Below are 22,621 nucleotides of genomic sequence, written 5' to 3' on the forward strand. Positions count from 1 at the left end.
TTTCATAATTGAAGAACATTTAAACAATACTGCTATTTAAAGCTGCTTTGAAACAATCCGTATTGTATAAATTGCTATACAAATAAATGTGACTCGACTTAGACTTGACATAGAATGAGTAGGTCTGTCTACACTTGTGACTGGTAATATACACAAGGTGGTGGGTGAAGTGAAAGGATTGAAGAGTGGACATTTAATAAATCTAGGAAAAATATACACACCTCTCATGTCAGCTTGTCCAGAGCGGCTGGAACCGGAGTTTTGTCGTGGCATACGCAAAGACGTCCGCAGTGGAGCCTGTCTCTGCTCATCTAGATACGCAAGATCCTCCAGGTGAGCTGAACTAGTGGCTGTGAAAGAGAGGGGGAATTCAGGCTAGTGTTAATATTTTAAAAAATATAGTTTAACATTTTCAATGTTAGATTAATATGGCATTTTTTATATTCTTTAAAATGACTCTTTCCCCCCCGCTTTTTTGTGTGTGCATTGAGGCTTGGGGAATATTATATTTAAAATATTCATGTCAATAAAGTACTAATTAAAGTTGAAATTGAAAGCTGAAATAAATTCTGAATTTAAATAGAAAATTGAAAAATAGAGTGAGAGAGAGAGAGATTGACAAACTCTATTTAAACTCATGCCACCCACATACATATTCAACAGAGGGAGAATACACAACAATAACAGTGAAAAACAGAAACCATTTATTATGCATTTCTTCATTTCAGCAGCCAAGCAAATGAAGTGAAGCTATTAAAAAGAAGCAAACATATTCTGGCAAACCGGTTCCAGAAGGAGCTTGTTGTTCCGAAATCAGAGAAAGTTTTCAACAGCATTAATAAGTGTGCTGTCAGTTTAACTTCACCTGAAATGAATCAACTCTCAACTTCAGCTACGAAGTAAATCTAACATAGTATTTTTGCTTAATAAACCAACTGCCGGTGTTTCCATTTATGGCTATCTTCAGAATACTGTATGAATATGTCAGAATACTGTACATTATGTCTAAGTATTATATGAAATATCAGTGTGCAGTATGCATACTGTATAATTATGAACAATTTTTATTAAACTTTTGGCAGTCGAGTCAATGAGTCAAGAAAGACACTGAAATTACACTTGATAAAACCGGAGTTTTGTCGTGGCATACGCAAAGACGTCCGCAGTGGAGCCTGTCTCTGCTCATCCAGATACGCAAGATCCTCCAGGTGAGCTGAACTAGTGGCTGTGAAAGAGAGGGGGAATTCAGGCTAGTGTTAATATTTTAAAAAATATAGTTTAACATTTTCAATATTAGATTAATATGGCATTTTTTATATTCTTTAAAATGACTCTTTTCCCCCCGCTTTTTTGTGTGTGCATTGAGGCTTGGGCAATATTATATTTAAAATATTCATGTCAATAAAGTACTAATTAAAGTTGAAATTGAAAGCTGAAATAAATTCTGAATTTAAATAGAAAATTGAAAAATAGAGTGAGAGAGAGAGAGATTGACAAACTCTATTTAAACTCATGCCACCCACATACATATTCAACAGAGGGAGAATACACAACAATAACAGTGAAAAACAGAAACCATTTATTATGCATTTCTTCATTTCAGCAGCCAAGCAAATGAAGTGAAGCTATTAAAAAGAAGCAAACATATTCTGGCAAACCGGTTCCAGAAGGAGCTTGTTGTTCCGAAATCAGAGAAAGTTTTCAACAGCATTAATAAGTGTGCTGTCAGTTTAACTTCACCTGAAATGAATCAACTCTCAACTTCAGCTACGAAGTAAATCTAACATAGTATTTTTGCTTAATAAACCAACTGCCGGTGTTTCCATTTATGGCTATCTTCAGAATACTGTATGAATATGTCAGAATACTGTACATTATGTCTAAGTATTATATGAAATATCAGTGTGCAGTATGCATACTGTATAATTATGAACAATTTTTATTAAACTTTTGGCAGTCGAGTCAATGAGTCAAGAAAGACACTGAAATTACACTTGATAACGTGTCCAGTTAATTTGTCTCATATTTACCATGGTAAAAATAATATAAGATTGTTCCTGAATATACACTATGTTCGTAAATGATTATAGAAGTAAAAACCATGTTTTTTGGCGGATTGGTTGTCTTTTGTATAACCACAGTTTTACAACATATACCATGGTTAAAATATGGTCAGTGTTGCAAAACAACCGTTAATTTGTGGTTTAACTATATCAACCACGTCTATTTAGGTTTTATTTGTAGTTAAAACCATGGTTAATTTTTGTAAGGGCACAAGTTTTTACTCAAAATGACTTGATACAACATGCTACTCCAAGCTATTTTACAAGGCATTTCCTTAGAAAACAGTGATATTATGGGTACGATCAAAAACATGGTAATACCATGGTTCTATTTGCTGTTAGTGATGAGTCAAACCCTTTGACGAACTCTATCAGAGCTTGTGTTTGCTTAGCTTGTTGTTATTCGCTTTCATGAAAATGCGTGCATGAATTTTGAGCCCCATTTTTCTTTGTTAATGAGGAGGAAAGTTCATGGCGGCTTGATACACAAGAGCATTAAGAACACAGTGGGTGGCCACTGAATTGATCTCGCCTCAAAGCAGCTGGAGAGAGCTTTTAAAAGTATTTAACAACAGCTAACATTATTGTGGCAGTGTTAGCACTGGTGTTATGGTCAAGTGGCCAGAGGTGTCAAGTAACGAAGTACAAATACTTCGTTACCTTACTTAAGTAGACATTTTGGGTATCTATACTTTACTGGAGTAATTATTTTTCAGCCAACTTTTTACTTCTACTCCTTACATTTTAACACAATTATCACTTCTATCTGAGTAATGAATGTGAATACTTTTGACACCAGTGCAAGTGGCCACCATCAAAGTAAGGTGCAAGGTGCCACATCCTAAGGAAAGCCTTTCCTTCTGTGCTAATGTGTTTAATCGAAGACAGATTTCAGAAAACCATCCATGGCCCCATGGTACATGTGTTCAAATGACAACTTACTGTTGGTTACATGTGTGGAACAACAGTTTAGTAATTTAAACCTCCCCTAAGAGAACATCACGTTTGAGCGGGAACTTTAGAGAACTGCAGCAGTGACGTCAAAACCTGGAAAACTAATTGGCCAGTGGTTCCTTTGAGATTTTCCTATTGGTTTTCATACAACTCACGAGTAAAATAAAGTCTGTGGTAGACATAACTTGACGATACTTTGACGTTTTGCTCTACAACGTGAATTACACATACCTATACTGTAAAACACTCATTTTAAAGCGGTTACGTTTATTTTATAAAACGTATGTTTCTAATACGCAACTACATAAGAACGTTGAAAAAAGCGTCAAGGTATCGTCAAGCTATGTTTACCACAGTTCTTATTTAAAAATATATATATAAAAACCCTTAGGAAAATCTAGAAGGAACCAGTGTCGAAATAGTCTTCTGGGTTTTGACGTCACAGCTGCAGCACTCTATCAATGACAAAGTTTGCAAAAGCTGGGAAAGATGTCAAAATTCGGCAGTTTTACGTTACTACTGTAAATCCATAACAAATTAAGATCGAATCTCCGTCAGTGTAAAGACCTGTTCACACCAAAGATGATCATTATAAAGTTTTAATAATCAGAATGGTAAATTCCACAACACACAGTGATAAAACGATAACGACAAAGAGGAACGCTAATGTTGGAATCACTTAGAGCAATTTTTTCTAGCTGATGAACGATAAAAACATTGACCAATCAGAATTCACCCAATTGACCAAGCAGACTACATAACCGCACCATATGCTAAAAATAAACATAACATTATTGTCTATTGGTGTGGACGCTTATATAGTTATTGTTATCTTTATAGGCATCGTTCCTTTTGTGAACAGGCCTTATGAGACTTAACCAGCACCGTTAACTGTATATTGGCAAAAACTATGGTTATCATTGTAAAATGTAAAAAATATCCCAGACACCAGCATTTCTCCTGCCCAACCCCACCACCTCCATCTGCACTGCAGACTGTCTGGCTGGCATGACTGTGTTGCTGGATTTACAGCCGCTTGAAATGCGTCACAATGACTTGGGCTCCCATCAACTGGTCCAGAAGGCACGTCTGCATTTTACACCAAATGTCTGAACATGTGCACATCTACTTATCTCTAAACTTGGTTTCTGTTTGTGTCCTTACAAAATACTATGGAAGATAAACATATAATAACGTATGCTTTACTAGGTGATCAGACTAGCAATTTCCATCTTTAAAAAAGGCTTAAAGGGGTGGTTCATTGCGATTTCACTTTTTTAACGTTAGTTAGTGTGTAATGTTGCTGTTTGAGCATAAACAATGTCTGCAAAGTTACGAATCTGAAAGTTCAATGCAAACGGAGATATCGTCTTTTAAAATTCTGGCATTTTAATGCCTACAAAAACGGCTGGTAGGGACTACAACAAGTTACTTCCCGGGTTCGTGACATCACAAACGCAGATAAACCCCGCCTCCGGGAAAAGGCAGCAAAGGGGGCGAGGCCATGCTGTCCTGCTTTAGAGAAGAAGAGAAAACTAGAGGTGCACGTAAAAATCTATTTATATATGAATCGCGATTCTGTTTTCTAACGATTTTAATGGATTCACAAGTTTCAAAATCAATGTTCTAAAGCAGCGGTTCTTAATACTGTTCCTCGCGTTCCCCTGCTCTGCACATGCTCTGCATCTCTCTCATTCAGCTCAGCTCCAATAATGAACCGTTCCAATTATACACTTATTTTCACATAGCTATGAGAAGCATTAAACATGGACACGCGTGCAGTTGCCGTACTGTATTAAAGCTTTAATCAGGATAAAACCGTATATTAAAAGCTAACATAAGCAATAGCATTTACAAATAACAGCGTATCTAATAGTATGAGACAACAACAAACAAAAAACATAGGCCTACCATTAAAAGCCGTGCTTGCACAGGTTCTGTGTGATCCTCTTCAATAATATCCTGTGCTTCTCAATCGGGCTCAAACTGATAAGCGATATTAACGACGCCTTGTGTACAATACAACCGGAGCACATGCCGCTGAGGGGCAGGATGTTTAGACACGCACTAGGCGGTTTAGCCAATCACAACACACTGGGTTAGCTAACCAATCAGAGCCCATCGCCTATTTCTGAGGGCGGGGCTTCATAAAAACAGGAAAAGATCAGCGCGTTTCTCAGAGAAGGGACAGAGCGGTAAATTATGTGAAAAATAATGCGTTTTTTTAAAAACTAAGCATTAACACATGTTAGACTGCACCCCATGAACACAATCAAGCCTAGAAAAAAAACAGTGAACCACCCCTTTAAGATGTGGTCACATTTACCTTTGTTTGGCGAATGGTCACGGACGAAATCCAGACATTTCAAAAGGAATCCACGAGATTTGGGGCGAAAGATTTCCCCACGAAACAGCCACTAATAAGGCATCTACTTATACATATCTATGTTTTTATGTACATATGTGAAGGTGAATGTGTGTATATACGACAGGAAGTGCACACAGGAGAACATGTCAAAACTCATACAACTCATACAAGTCTTTCTGTTCAAAAGAATAATCAAATGCATCTTGAACTCAGAGATCAGACAGGTTTTGAAAGGGGAAGATGGAATGAAAGAAAAAACGGAGAGACACACAGAGAGGAGGTGAAGGAATGAGTGGGTGGGATAAGGAGAGAAAGAGAAAGAAATGAAAAGTGTGAGGGAAGAGAGTGAAAGACAAGAAAAGCGTGAGAGGTGAGCATGCATGAGTAAGAAAGAAAATCAGGGGGAGAGAGAAAGCATGAAAGAGAGGTGAGGAGAGTAGGAAAAAAAGACAAATAGATCACGTCATTCACTCAGTGCTGCTGCCAGCGGCCTTCACTTCACTAACGTGCATGCTTTTTATACTTTTTTTGCATGCCACTTTGAAGTTATGTTAATTTGAAACTTTGAAAATTCTGAAAGACAGGTGAATTTATTAAAACAAACAACTTCCTAACCATATGTTCAAAGATGAATAAAAATAAATGAATTATTAATATGATACTAATAATAATGGATTGAACTAAATTGAAAAAATAAAAAGAAATTAAATAAAATTATTATTGTTTTATGTAAAGTTCTTATTATTATTATTATTGCTGTTGTTGTTACGGTAATTATAAAGAATGATAAGCATTAAGCAATATAGTTTGTTAACCTAACTGTATAGGCTGAATAAATAAACAAGTGAGGGTCACATTAATTAAATAAAGCTTGCTTTGTTCAATCAGACTTTAGAGGTAGAAATATTCATTTAATAAACATTTACTTTATATTGTAAATTCCTTATAACAAACCTTCAAAAATCCAAAGCTGACAGTAAAAAAAATAAATCTACAGTACTTAAAACTGAGCGACTGAGTTTGATACTATTTTCTCACATGTGGATCCAAAACCAGCAGCACAAATCACAAATCCTTCACAAAACCTGGAGGAGATTCACGCAGACGTCCTTGCTTTGTTGTAACGGGGCAGCATCAGGAGCTAGGAGCCGCTCCAGAGTTTAAATGGCCCATAAAGCTGAGAAGAGGGCCACTTCTATAGCTCTCACAGTAATCGCTATGTGCTTTTACTGACCTTGACATTTTAAGGGAATTGGAAACACGTGTCTGTTGACTTTTAGGGTCTGGATTATGTGGGATATTTCCTGTCTCCGCAGTTCACCATTTATGAACAGAAGTGTTCAAAGAGCCTCAGCTGAATGAGTTTCACACAGAGCTGACTCCAAATATTCACACGCGGTGAAAGATGAATGTGACTGTTTGTAGCGAACAGGATTTGAATGTCTTGACTAGCTCAGCATAATATGCAGGTTTCTGCCATTTTACAGTTAATCTAGGGTTAAATTACAACTGAAATGAAATGACTGATTTATTGAAATGACTCAAAGGAAGCAAAGCAATGTAGGTTGTGGCACATATATTCTATTATTGCTGCTCTCCCTGCTCATTCATGACAGGCTGCTTGGATGGGCAGGGAGTTTCTTGCCCAGAACAGAACCATACCACCAAACCAAACTTTATGCTAAGTATCTATCATTTTGACGATAGTGGTCCTGACAGACCTATATTTAGTATATGTAATATAGTAGACAAACTGTAGGCTAAACAAATTATTGTCACGTCAATTTTTTATTGGTTAGATGCTTCTATTATTCATTGGCTTTGTACTGTACTCTGCACAGTGGCAAAGTTGAATCTAATCTATTCTAACAAGATATGTTTCGACTGGCACACTACCTATACTACTAGTACTATTTCGGCAGTATGCGCATATACAGTGGTGTGAAAAAGTGTTGGCCCCCCTTCCTGTTTTTAAAATTTTATGCATATTTGTCACACTTAAAAGATTCAGATCATCAAACAACTTTTAATATTACACAAAGATAATGCAAGTAAATACAAAATGCAGTTTTTAAATGATTATTTATTTTATTAAGGGAAAAAAGCTGTCCAAACCTGCCTGGCCCTACGTGAAAAAGTAATTGCCCCCTAAATCTAATAACTGGTTGTGCCACGCTTTGCAGCAACAACTGCAATCAAGTGTTTGCGATAACTGGCAATGAGTCTTTCACATCGCTGTGGAGGAATTTTGGCCCACTCTTCTTTGCAGAATTGTTTTAATTCAGCCACATTGGAGGGTTTTCGAGCATGAATGGACTGTTTAAGCATCTCAATCGGATTTAAGTCCGGACTTTGATTTGGCCACTCCAAAACCTTAATTTAGTTTTTCTTGAGCCATGCAGAGGTGGACTTGCTGGTGTGTTTGGGATCATTGTCCAGCTGCATAACCCAAGTGCGGCATGCAATTTTTTTACTATAATTGCCAAAATTTGACAGACACACTGGATAACACAGTTTGCAATGATACAAATGAACTGGACACATTATAAAGTGTAATTTCAGTGTCTTTCTTGACTCATTGACTCGACTGCCAAAAGTTGAATAAAAATTGTTAATAATTATACAGTATGCATACTGCACACTGATATTTCATATAATACTTAGACATACTGTACAGTATTCTGACATATTCATACAGTATTCTGAAGATAGCCATAAATGGAAACACGGACAGGTGTGGAAACTTACCGGCCACAGAGTTGGGGCGAGGCATGAGGTAGAGGGGGATGGAGTGGGCGGAGTGAGAGACAGAATGCTCCAGACTCCTCTCTGGGATTTTGTTGAGGCTGTATGTGGAGGCGGCCATGTTTTCATCCACCCGATAAAGAAAGGAGTCTGCACCCATCGACTTCTGCGCCTGCCAGAGTTTGAGGCTGCCCCGTGAGCCCTCGCTGTGTTTTCCTCCGTGCTCTGCATTCTCTGAGTAACTTGTGAGCGTTGCTGCAAGAAAGCAATGGGAGATTTGAAACGGGGACATTTTTGTATATGTACATCAATGATTAGCATTTATTTCTGTTACTAAAACAAGCCACAGAAAGTCTCTGACCTATAATGCCACTGTCTCGGCTCTCCAAGGTGGAGGTGGGACTCGTGATGGATCCGTAAGCACAGTCTCTGGTGCCCATGTTACCCGGGGCTCCAGCGGGTAACGTGGAGCAGGGGCTGCCAGGAGGGGGCGATGCTGTGCTGCTAGCTAAACTGGAGCATGGGCTGATCCTCTGGGTCATGGAGACGCCCTGAACATCAGAAGTTTTCATCAAATTATAAATTTGTAGTCAGAACTGAATGACCTCATAGGTATATGTGCAAAGATCAATAAATAAACCATTATTATTATTATTATTAGCAACTTCGATTATTTATTTATTTGGTTTTTATTATTCATTTAATAATAATAATAATAATAATGATTACTATTATTATTATATGATTTTTATTATTCATTTTTATTATTTGTATTATTTGTTATGATGAATTATATATAAGGGAATATAATAAATTATAACATGGCAAATAATAATAATAATGATGATAATAATGATGATGATAATAATAATAATAATTATTCTTTTTATAATCAATTATAATAAATGTTTCTTCAAACATAGGTATGAAGTAGTTCCAATTATTATTATTATTTATATGTTTTTATGACATTTTATGTTTCATGAAGGAGGCCTAATGTTCACTCATTGTTACACTGCAGAACTGTAGCATACTGAAGGATTTGTTGCTAGATCAGTATATGAGTATACTCACATATATGAGGATCCTATTTCAGAAAAGCAGCACCGTTCAATGACTTTCACACACAAAAATGCCCACAGAAGTGTAAATCTGCAGACTGGTATTTAATGATACAGTGCTGTCCCATATTTCTGCTGAGGACTGCACACTCATGTGGAATTATCTCTTTTTATGGCCTGGGCTGACTTAAACAATTTTTCCATTGTGACTCAATATTATGTAATTTAATACAACGTTATTGGCTTTATGGTATGTGACTGAGAGAACTTAGAATTTTCAACTCTTAACCAAATGGAAAGAAATGAGAAAATGAGAGAAATGAGTGTATTATTATGGCATGCTGCGGTCAGCGACAAGACATGAGCTACAAAAACCCACCAAGATAGTGGATCATTTTACCCAATGGGAAGAGAGAGTGAGAAAGACAGTGAGAAACATAAACAGACAAAAAGTATGATAATGAAAGAGTTGCAGCAAACAAGTAAAGAGGGAGTAGAAAAGAGACATGGAAAGAATAGGTGGTCAAGCGAGTTCATGTCTGACTCTGGGTCTGCGGTGGAGGCCACATTAATGACTTCATACAGACGGATATGAATTTCAGTCAGTCACTGGCACTTCTGTCCAGAAGTTGTTTTAGATGATACGTTTCTCACAGCCAAAATAGAACAAACTGCATGCCAAGAGGATGTTCTTTCATAAAAACAACAATTTAAGGATACATTTGCAGATCACAGCAAAGTTCTGATTTCAAAACTAGGGTTTGATCCAGGTTTAACACCAAGAACACTGAAAAAAATAAAACTGGTGTCAAAACAATTTTTACAATCAGTTACAGTACAAAGAAACGACAGTGAAATGTCGAAGACAGTGAAGTAGAAAGACTGAAACAGTATGTTCTTGTCAAACATACTCCAATAATCACTTTTTTTTTCTTTTACTGTGAAATTAACCTTGTTTTTCTTTAAATGTGCACTCAGAAATCTTCATTTCTTTATGTATAAAGCTGTTTTGATGATTTGTAAAACCACTGTAAAACCACCTACATTGGAACATTGACTACGACCGACTGAAAACCCATGAAAAATAATAATGCTTCACATTTCTTTTCACCATGAACCAGCAGTCGCTCTAAGTTAGATCTCAGACTCAATAACTTCCCAAATATGTCTAAATAGCTCTACACCTTTTTGTCCAATTCAGGGCTCAGTGTGCGTGGGAGAGACTGGCTCTGAATCTGTGTTTCAGAAATTGCGGCCTTTCAGTGACCACGCTTGCTTGGCAGGGTCCAGCCTCTAAAATAACTCATTGGAGATCTCGAGCAGCTCCGCCCAGCTGTGGACGGCAGGAGCCTTGCCTTGCGCGATACATTCCTGGACTCAACTATGTGTCGGATCAATGAGGTCGAGCTGAACTCAGAACAATTAGGAGGGAATGAAACACTTCTGATTTTAACCAGTGGAATGTTAGACAGAATCCAACAAGTGCTACATTCAAGAGCTCAAAATGTCATTTTAAAAACCAGTGAGGCTGTTTCCATTCTTAGTCACTGTTAGGATGTGTTAGGAGCTTTTCACTTCCAGAATAAAAAAATCCTGATAATTTACTCGCCCCATGTCATCCAAGATGTTCATGTTATTCTGTCTTCCGTCGAAAAGAAATGAAGATTTTTGAGGAAAACGATGGACTTCAATGGGGATCAACGGGTTGAAGGTACAAACTGCAGTTTCAATGCAGCTTCAAAGGGCTCTACACAATCCCAGCCGAGGAATAAGGGTCTTATCTAGTCATCTTAAAAAAGAAAAATGTATTAACTTTTTAACCACAAATGCTCATCTTGCACTAGCTCTGCGATGCGCGTCTTCATGCATTACGTATTCATGCTGAAAAATTCACGCACGTTTAGTTTTTTGTCTGTACTTTAGTTCAAAAAAGGCAGGGTAGGGCGAAAAACTTCATCTAATTTTCTTCTCCAACTTCAAAATCCAACATCATTGTTTTACCTTTCTTTATTTGTAAAGGGCATTTGACTTTCTTTGCACGGTCGCATTGTAAACACCGCTGACGTCACATATGACCTTTCCAACGTGATTATGTAACGTGTGAGGTCGAGCTAGTGCAAGACATGCATTTGTGGTTAAAAAGTATGTAAATTTTTATTTTTTTTAGAAAACGACCAATCATTTTGCTAGATAAGATTTTTTTTCCTAGACTGGGATCCTGTATAACCCTTTGAAGCTGCATTGAAACTGCAGTTTGTACCTTCAACCCACTGATCCCCATTGAAGTCCACTATATGAAGAAAAATCCTGGAATGTTTTCCTCAAAAACCTTAATTTCTTTTTGACTGAAGAAAGAAAGACATGAACATCTTGGATGACATGGGAGTGAGTAAATTATCAGGAAGTTTTACACGGAAAAGTGTTTATATATAAACCCCCCAAACATTCAAATTCCCGTAGGTGGGAATTATTTTGATGATATTCTAATGGACCGCTTTGTGACATCACAAAACCCGGAAAACAAACGCTGTAGTCCAAACGAGTCGTTCGTTGTAGTTCTTGAAAAGGGATTTTTTAAATACGAAATATCTCCCTTTAGAGTGGACTTTGAGATTTGTAAGCTTGAAGATCTTTTTTTATGCCCAAACAAACACACTACACACTGACTAAAATTCAAAAAGTGAAAAAGCATAATAGGACCCCTTTAATGTATTGACGAATTAAATAAATTAGATTAAATAATCAGTATAATCAAGCAATTCATTCTATTACAAATATAATAAAATTTTTACAGCGCTAGATTTAATTTCATCTGACATCTTTATTATAATATTGCTGTACTGTATTTTGAATTGAGCACATGTTGGATTACATTTTTCCGACTTGAAAGGTTTCTAAGCACTCAAACCCAAAAGCAGATGTTCACTGGAGGATCATGGCTAAGATCAATGTGGACTGTAAACAGACTAGCGGCAGGGGTTTCAGCATCTGCTGTCTGAGACATGCCTAGTTAGATTCGAACTGCACGGATACACCAGCGCAAACTGCTGCTGTTCATCCAAAACCCAAGAACATCTGTCATGATTTAGAGAGCAAGAATATCTGTGTTTCTGAGGCAGGGAGCCACCCACTAACAAAACCCTGGGCTGCTGAGCAGCACCTCCCACCATCACTAGGCCAAAAACTCACTTTAATTATTTTGAAAAGAATAATGAGAGAGACTGGATAGAGCGAGGGCGGCTGAGAGCACTGAATGTGTGTATCAAACCTGAGGGTCATCTTGTTCCTCCATGCTGTACTGTGCTCCACCAGGCCCTTCGTTCACTTTGTCCCCGAGCAGGAACCCCAGTCGCGTCATCAGTGTGTTGGCGGCCTCGTCTACAGACGGAGGAGGACCCAGATCCTGGCTTTCTTCCCCTGTGAGAGAATAAAAGAGAACAAGAGAGGTAAAGCCTCTTTATAAAGTATATGTTTATAAAGTATAACCCACCTGATGTTGTGTGCTGCAAAAAATGTGCTCCAAACAATGCTGTTGTTGCTTAACACGCATTTGTAAGACAGCAGGAAGAGGAATATGATAAAACACAATGATAATCACACCAAAAAAAAACAAAAAAAAAAACGTAGTCAATAAGTTTACAATAAGCTGTAAAATGATAATAAAAATAATATATTGATATATAATAAAGCTGTAAAGTTTATAATACTGATCTCTCTATATAAATAATATTAATTAATAAAATAATAATCTGCTAGAATTTCCCTACAGTTAATTATGCCCAGCAGCACTGGTTCCTCAACCAAGGCTGCATTTATTAGATTAAAAATGACTGTAAATACAGTAATATTGGAAATATTATTACAATTTAAACTAACCATTTTATATACATATTCAATGCAATTTATTCCTCTGATGGCAAAGTTGAATTTTCAGCATCATTACTCCAGTCTTCAGTGTCACATGATCCTTTAGAAATGATTCTAATATGCTGATTTTCTGCTCAAGAAACATCTCTGATTATTATAAATGTTGAATGTAAAAATGAGAGTTAAGACATTCAGAATGTTACAAAACATTATGAATGGATTTATACATCTAACTTATTTCACTTAGCTGAAATTAGAATAATTAGGTGTAATAATCACATATTCTGTATTTGCTAAACCATTCATGGACAGTCATTTTGGACGGATTTTTACAAAATGTAAAACTGAGTGATTTTGGCATTCGGAGAAACTGCTTTCTTTGGCTTCTATGACAACATAGGGATTTTTATGATCCTTGCAATTCTACATTGTCGAATGCATAAAAGTACAACTTGGCCGTCGCTACCACATCCAGACTTTATGTGGTGTCTTTCAAATTTCAGCCTCAAACAGCTCCATTGGAATGAAATTTGGCCATTTCAGCCTTTCAGTTCTGCTCACTGTCAAACATCCCCATCATACATCCTTAAAAACCAAGTGACACAGCAGATAAGGACAGGTAAACCAGCCACACTTTCTGTTGTGAGACCAGCCCAAGACCCCAAAAGCCCTAAACTGTAAAACACTAAACCACCTCACAATCCCTATCAATAGGATGTCTGCATGTCTAGTGTTTCACAGATGAAGCGTCTGAGCCTGTGCGCTCATATACACAGTCAAAGGCTGATCGCGAGACTTCAAAAGAAGAGGTGTCCCATGGTAGCTAAATCCACAGTGAGAAGAGCTTTTTTCAGGATTCGTTTTTTTCCTCCATACCTTTCACCTCTCACCATCAGAACAGAGCCGAAGAGAACCGACTGCAAAACAAACTGAGCCTTTCCCAGAAATACGGGGCGAGTTGCTACACCTCTAAGGCACAGATTCATCTTACTGTCAAACCTGTCCTCAGAGACTGGAAATCTCTCTCAGATAAACCAAAGCCTCAGGCAGCAGCGGCTCTGAACAGCAGCTACAGTTAGCTTTTATAAGTTGCCCTGAAAAGTAACTGTCTGAAAGAAAAAAAAAATCTTGGTATAACACATCTAATGAGTTCTGAACAAGAAGGATCAACACAATAGATGCTTCAGCTAAATATGCTAATTCAGTCAAAGCATGTCAATGGCTGTCTACGTCTCAAAACCTTAAATTAGCTTAAAGGAGGATTTCTGGGCATCATATGAGCATTTTAATATGCACATTTGGGCATATACACAGGCTATTTTACAAATACAAACAGATAATGAAATGCTACAGCTAATTATGCTAACTAGTTCGGCAAACCATCATCTATGGCTGTGCCTTAAAACCTCAAAAGCTGACAAATCGGGCAGTTTTAAACATTTCACCTACAATGCCCAAAAATACACTATTACTTAACTTACTATAAGAGTTACTATTGTTAACAAAAACCAAAACTAAAACAATTTTGTGAATTGAAATAAAGCTGAAATAAATTCAAATATAAATAGACAAAACATTTTTACATTACAGTAAACTAAATTGTAAATGTTGCCTTGGCAAGAAATTGAAATAAGTTGAAGCACTAACATTACTAAGGGAAATACAACAAATACTAAAACTGAACTATGACTGAAAAAAAAACAACCTAAATAGCAATAATGAAAAATACAATAAAATAAGAAATACAAAAATAATAAATAAAAAGAAAATAAAAATGAAAAAACATTAAATTACTAAAAAATTAAATAAAAATAAATAATAATAAAAAAATAAAGGCTCCAAAAGGGTGTTTTTACAGTGATGGCATAGAAGAACCATTTTTGGTTCCCCAAAGAACCTTTTAGTGAACAGTTCTTAAATGAACCATTTTGAAGAATACTTAAAAAATCTAAAGAACTATAAATAATCTTTTCTGCATTTGAATGGTTCCATGGATGTTCAAGGTTCTTCATGGAACCATTGATGCCAATAAAGAACCTTTATTTTTAAGAGTGTATACAATTCTAATTCAAATAGTGCATTCAAAATATTAATAAAGAGTTTCATTTGCTTTCTTTCAAAATTATGCTATATAATTCTATATTTAGGTGCTGTATGTATAGAGCTTACAGTCAACTAAAGTAAAGCTAATGACACTAATGCAAATGTATTATTTGTTAGATATAAGTAGGAAAAAAATCATACAGGTTTTGTAAAAGTGAAGCATTCAAAACAAGCGCTTGCCACATTATTCGTTTAGTTTTTTTTGCCAAGTTGTGCATTTTACTTCTGCACATGTCGTTGTCTATGCAGCCACTATTTAAAGCTGTGCAAAGAACAATACTTTTTCCAGACAATATAACCAAGCCTACAAATGGGTTTCCTGTTTTGAATTTTGTTTCTCTGAATAGACATGTGGGAATTCGTTTGGTTGAACATGAATATGCATACTGGCAATCTCTCTTTTTTTATTTGATTTTTTTTGCAGTCGCAACACAAAAATGTTGTCATGGCAACTATGGATTTTGTAAAGATTGTGCTGAAGCTCTCTCAGATAAACCAAAGCCTCAGGCAGCAGCGGCTCTGAACAGCAGCTACAGTTAGCTTTTATAAGTTGCCCTGAAAAGTAACTGTCTGAAAGAAAAAAAAAATCTTGGTATAACACATCTAATGAGTTCTGAACAAGAAGGATCAACACAATAGATGCTACAGCTAAATATGCTAATTCAGTCAAAGCATGTCAATGGCTGTCTACGTCTCAAAACCTTAATTTAGCTTAAAGGAGGATTTCTGGGCATCATAGGAGCATTTTAATATGCACATTTGGGCATATACACAGGCTATTTTACAAATACAAACAGATAATGAAATGCTACAGCTAATTATGCTAACTACTTCGGCAACCATCTATGGCTGTGCCTTAAAACCTCAAAAGCTGACAAATCGGGCAGTTTTAAACATTTCACCTACAATGCCCAAAAATACACTATTACTTAACTTACTATAAGAGTTACTATTGTTAACAAAAACCAAAACTAAAACAATTTTGTGAATTGAAATAAAGCTGAAATAAATTCAAATATAAATAGACAAAACATTTTTACATTACAGTAAACTAAATTGTAAATGTTGCCTTGGCAAGAAATTGAAATAAGTTGAAGCACATAATAAATAAAAAGAAAATAAAAATGAAAAAACATTAAATTACTAAAAAATTAAATAAAAATAAATAATAATAAAAAAATAAAGGCTCCAAAAGGGTGTTTTTACAGTGATGGCATAGAAGAACCATTTTTGGTTCCCCAAAGAACCTTTTAGTGAACAGTTCTTAAATGAACCATTTTGAAGAATACTTAAAAAATCTAAAGAACTATAAATAATCTTTTCTGCATTTGAATGGTTCCATGGATGTTCAAGGTTCTTCATGGAACCATTGATGCCAATAAAGAACCTTTATTTTTAAGAGTGTATACAATTCTAATTCAAATAGTGCATTCAAAATATTAATAAAGAGTTTCATTTGCTTTCTTTCAAAATTATGCTATATAATTCTATATTTAGGTGCTGTATGTATAGAGCTTACAGTCAACTAAAGTAAAGCTAATGACACTAATGCAAATGTATTATTTGTTAGATATAAGTAGGAAAAAAATCATACAGGTTTTGTAAAAGTGAAGCATTCAAAACAAGCGCTTGCCACATTATTCGTTTAGTTTTTTTTGCCAAGTTGTGCATTTTGCTTCTGCACATGTCGTTGTCTATGCAGCCACTATTTAAAGCTGTGCAAAGAACAATACTTTTTCCAGACAATATAACCAAGCCTACAAATGGGTTTCCTGTTTTGAATTTTGTTTCTCTGAATAGACATGTGGGAATTCGTTTGGTTGAACATGAATATGCATACTGGCAATCTCTCTTTTTTTATTTGATTTTTTTTGCAGTCGCAACACAAAAATGTTGTCATGGCAACTATGGATTTTGTAAAGATTGTGCTGAAGCATCTGTGTCCTTCATCCATCCTCCTACCGAACATTCTTCCTAAATTTTTCCTTCATCACTCCCTGGTTTCCCTGTACCTCCGGCGGGATGTATGTCACTTGTGACAGCGTATAATAAAGTTCAGAAACCTGCTAATGACACCAGCAGGAGCTGAAACAGCACAATGGAGAAAGAACTGTTCATTGCAAGCAGAAAGTCGGCAAGGTTTGTTTTTCCTGCGCTCTCTTTTTTTATTCTTTTGTCCCACAATGTCATCCGTTTCAGAAAATGCTGTGCCTCTTCAAAAGTTCTCTGGCCCACATACGGTAAAAAAAGAAGGAAAAAAGAAAAAAAAATACGACCGTTCTGAACTGATGATTCACAAACATGCCAGCAATGGTGGTTTGAAGGCAAGCCTGAGGATGCAAGCAAAAGAAAATATTCAAAAACATCCACATATTTGTGGACCACACACGTATCTTAAGGCACAAGCATAAACAATCATATACGCATACTCATGCATGACAATCTCGCAGCTAAAAGAGCACATTAATGCACTTCTGTATGAGTGATGATGAGTCATCTGATAATCAGACAGGCCACAGGGGGTGGGAGAAAAAAACGATAAAAAAGGATAAACACAAGGTGATTTATGACCAACAGTTTTGTTACGGCTGAGATCAGATAGGGATCATCTCCCAGTCTATTCAGCTTTAAAAACAAAAGTCTGACGACTGCCTTCCACAACACCAAGTTCATTCAGAACAGGTAAATAATCACAGAAATGACATAAAAATTGTTCATGAACACTGTTCTGTAACAAAAATACTAATATTGGAAATAGTAAGTAATATAATTAATTGTAAGAAAGAAATTATGGTTAAAAAAAATGAACAAATGTGTATTATGTAATATATTATTTATGTGTATGCTAATGTAAGCACCTTGCCAAATAAGAAGATAATTTATAATTAAATATACAGTAAATGTAAAACATGAATTAGAAATAAATGTTTAATATAATTGTAATAAACCAATAAATAATAATGTGAATATTATAAATATATTATAAATAATAATATTTTAATATTTTCCAATTAATTAAATAAAATTAAATAATACAATTAACGATGGCGTTTATAATAAATATTCATATATGTGATTAATTTAATTTAATGAATTAAAAAGCACATCATGCAACCCCCCCCCCCAAAAAACCCCTGTAGTGCCCTGAGGTTGCTGTCTGCTATTCATAATGACAAAACCAGTGACGTCACCACAAACCTCAGATGTTTAAGTCATACGTCTCATCTGTAACGCCCCCATGGGAGCTGCTTAAAGTTCCACTCTTTAACTCCACCACAGAGCAACAAATTCAGCTCCGCTTCCTGTTTCGGAACCCCCTGGGGGAGGACGGTCCCATGGGAAAACGTGTTGTTTGTGCTTTCACGAGAGCAAAAACATCAGCACTGCAGGGGTTTAAACCTTGTCATTCGTCATGTTGCTGCCTCTTGTAAAACCTACAGCGTTGCATCAGTTATAGGAATGAAAATGCTGACTGGTCCAGTGTCAAAGGTTTGACTTACAGCTCTTGCTATGCAGTGCTGAGCTTTCAAAATCAGAGGAGAAATCACTGCCGTGTAAAAGGCAAGTAATGGCACACGGCCTTTAACAAAACCACACATGCAAAAAGCTGCTAGCGTAGCAGAGAATGTAACACTCAGCAAATATGGGGAAAAAATATAGAATTGTTGATAATAGCAGGGTTGCAGTTAGCAAGGCAGGGTGCATTTAATCTAATAATTCAAATATCATTCCATTGCCTCTGACACAGGGTTTCCTACACTTGCAAAAGACTGCATACCACCCCATTAAACAGTGGGGCAGCCAACAGTTGGCCTACTGTGACAGTAATGCAGCTGGACACACTGGAGCTCTTTCTCAGCCACACATTACAGGGCTTCCTGGACAACTTTACACTCGAACTAGATTTTTTTTCGTTTATTTACTTATTTAAAATATGGTGCAAACCCAGGCAAAAGACAGACAGAGAGATAGACAGATAGATAGATAGAATGACAGAACGATAGATAGAACAATAAAACAGACAAACAGACAGACAGACTGACAGAACAAAAGATAGAACGATAGAAAAATAGATAGATAGATAGATAGATAGATAGATAGATACATATATTCTCCTACTTTTCTTAGTGATTTATAATAAATTACTTGCACCTCAGAGCGAGCAGATGAAACACAATGAATGCGGTCATTGCTTTTGGAGGTGGATGCTGCTGTTTGGAAACGCAGTCGTGTAAGACATTTCTGGGAGGCAATTATACAGAAATACTTTGATGACAGACTTTGCTCGTGCACTTCCGAATGACCATAACAATATTTCAGATGCTGTGAATGAGATCGGTCCACTGGTTAGTCAGGTTTTTGCCATCCCATAGCCCAAAGTCACATGACTTTTGATGCGCTTGGAGGAATTTATTCGCAAGATGCATTTCCATCTCCCATTATTCGCATCAACCCTTTTTTGAACGAGTCAAAAAACACCTCAAGCGAGCGTAAAAACTTTTTGCGAATTAAGAGATTTCTATTCGAAATTTGGCTCGTTTTCTCATGTGATACTTCAAAATGCGCATTAAAATAGGGTGATGGGAACATAGCTAGAGAGAGGAGAGACCAAGCACAATCGGATGGGCTGAATTACATCTGCCCGCAAGCAATGCCACTCCAAAAAAAGTCCATGTCCGAAAATAACATCCCAAAGCTGGTTTGAGTTAACCAAGCAAAGCTCCGAGGCTCACAGGGAGGAGAAGACGGCTGCACGATGACAGGGTGGCTGTCTGAACTGTGCAGCGCAACTAACAAGCCAAGCACCAAGCTGCGGACCGGCTGTGCTGGTGACAGTAATGCAGCTGGACACACTGGAGCTCTTTCTCAGCCACACATTACAGGGCTTCCTGGACAACTTTACACTCGAACTAGATTTTTTTTCGTTTATTTACTTATTTAAAATATGGTGCAAACCCAGGCAAAAGACAGACAGAGAGATAGACAGATAGATAGATAGAATGACAGAACGATAGATAGAACAATAAAACAGACAAACAGACAGACAGACTGACAGAACAAAAGATAGAACGATAGAAAAATAGATAGATAGATAGATAGATAGATAGATAGATACATATATTCTCCTACTTTTCTTAGTGATTTATAATAAATTACTTGCACCTCAGAGCGAGCAGATGAAACACAATGAATGCGGTCATTGCTTTTGGAGGTGGATGCTCCTGTTTGGAAACGCAGTCGTGTAAGACATTTCTGGGAGGCAATTATACAGAAATACTTTGATGACAGACTTTGCTCGTGCACTTCCGAATGACCATAACAATATTTCAGATGCTGTGAATGAGATCGGTCCGCTGGTTAGTCAGGTTTTTGCCATCCCATAGCCCAAAGTCACATGACTTTTGATGCGCTTGGAGGAATTTATTCGCAAGATGCATTTCCATCTCCCATTATTCGCATCAACCCTTTTTTGAACGAGTCAAAAAACACCTCAAGCGAGCGTAAAAACTTTTTGCGAATTAAGAGATTTCTATTCGAAATTTGGCTCGTTTTCTCATGTGATACTTCAAAATGCGCATTAAAATAGGGTGATGGGAACATAGCTAGAGAGAGGAGAGACCAAGCACAATCGGATGGGCTGAATTACATCTGCCCGCAAGCAATGCCACTCCAAAAAAAGTCCATGTCCGAAAATAACATCCCAAAGCTGGTTTGAGTTAACCAAGCAAAGCTCCGAGGCTCACAGGGAGGAGAAGACGGCTGCACGATGACAGGGTGGCTGTCTGAACTGTGCAGCGCAACTAACAAGCCAAGCACCAAGCTGCGGACCGGCTGTGCTGGCAGTTTAGAAATAGAAGGCAAGAGAAAGAAAAAAAAAAAGAACAACAAAGGGCCTTGCAAACAAACTCTTGGCTAAATATATAGGCCAGAGAAAAAGCTGGTCTGTCATTGTGAGACATTTTAAGCATGAAAAATGCAGTGTCAAATGAGTGGAAACACTTGAGTCTGCTTTCTAGAACTGAAGTGTCCGGTTGAGACGGCTAAGCCACACTGGTTTACAGATCATCTTGTACTACCATGGCACTGAGATTAATCAGATTTCCTTTGTATTAAAGTACCTATAACGCCTGTTAACACGTTTTCTAGCTCCATTACCTTCCTAGTCATAAGCCACATTTGATGCTAACAATAACAGTGCAGCCTGAAACCCGAAAACTGTCCTAAAACCACACAACTGTAAAATTCTAAAATGTAACCATGACCTTGTTCAAATAGGCAGCAAAACTGCACTGTCTTTGCCTATAAGACTCAAATCATTTTTGTTTTTCCTATTTCTGAACATGAGAAACTTTTTTTAAAAGTCTTATTAAAAAAAAAAAACCTAAGTTGTTAGAAATCTGATTAAAATAATTTTTAATGAAATGTCTCAGTTTGAACAATCCGACATAATTATTTTCTTGTAATTTGTTGTCATTAAATGTACCCGCAGTGATAACAGCAATAAACATTATGCACTGAAAAAATGACTTCTTAACGAGAGTTTAATTAGTCTTTTGACTTGTTTTCCATTAAAAAAATCTAAGTCTATAAAGCAAGATAAATTTACTTGAGCAACACAGGATAAGATATTAGAGGGGTCATATGATGCGATTTCAAGTTTTCCTTTCTCTTTGGAGTGTTACAAGCTGATTGTGCATAGATAAGATCCCTGAAGTTGCAAAGACTAAAGTCTCAAAACCAAAGAGATATTCTTTATCAAAGTTAAGACTCTGCCACGCCCCCCTAAAATGGCTCGTTCTAACACGCTCCCACATATCTACCTCACTATGTGGAAATATTTGCATAATGCCGCCCAAATGTGCACGCAAAGAAAGAAGGCGTGGTTTCAGTAACCGAAGTTAGTGTTGAAGCAGCCATGTCAGGGAGACGCTGTGTGTTTCTAGGCGAAAGCAAAAGCACTTTATTTGGCCTTTCCGAAAGTAGATGCATTTAGGAATCTTTAAGATGACTTCCAACAGAACAGCAATGCATTTTATGGACGACCGTTTCATGAACCTAGGAGAGGAGGTAATTCTGACTTTGCTATGACAATCTGGCGCTTCTGAATCAGCTTTACCTTCGTTATTAGTTTAAGTATTTGCTATTGACTGTTCAAATGCGGAGTTTTGCGCATTGTGTGTGTGTGCGCGCGCGAGCGAGAGAGAGAGAGCGGTGTGTGTGTGTGTGTGCGCACACAAGCGAGCGCGAGAGAGAGAGAGAGAGAGAGAGAGAGAGACACATCACAGTGGAGTCAGCTGTCTTAACCGTGGCTTGTGTACTGCAAACACATACCAGCTTCATTACGGGGTCTCTCACGCGACTCTGTTCCCCTTTCGGGCTCTGTCTTTACATTTATTTTGAAAGATGAAGCTCGCGATTATGGTAAGGGGCGTTACATTTCCGACAAGTGCTTGCAGTGT

At 36.9% G+C, this 22,621-nt stretch overlaps 1 protein-coding gene across 1 annotated transcript in view; it reads right to left on the reverse strand.

Moving 5' to 3' along the window:
* The window catches only part of LOC107585082 (protein TANC2-like), a 50,753-nt gene that overhangs the window by 26,528 nt on the left and 1,604 nt on the right, over positions 1–22,621 (reverse strand). Inside the window, exons 2-5 of the mRNA XM_016271938.1 lie at positions 12,460–12,608; positions 8,492–8,681; positions 8,134–8,385; positions 222–350 (exon numbers count right to left, since the gene is read on the reverse strand). Of these exons, the coding sequence (XP_016127424.1) occupies positions 222–350; positions 8,134–8,385; positions 8,492–8,681; positions 12,460–12,608 (720 nt within the window). The remainder of the gene's footprint in view (positions 1–221; positions 351–8,133; positions 8,386–8,491; positions 8,682–12,459; positions 12,609–22,621) is intronic.

This window comes from Sinocyclocheilus grahami, unplaced genomic scaffold (assembly GCF_001515645.1).
Source record: "Sinocyclocheilus grahami isolate Dianchi unplaced genomic scaffold, SAMN03320097.WGS_v1.1 scaffold66.1, whole genome shotgun sequence".
Classification (NCBI taxonomy): domain Eukaryota; kingdom Metazoa; phylum Chordata; class Actinopteri; order Cypriniformes; family Cyprinidae; genus Sinocyclocheilus; species Sinocyclocheilus grahami.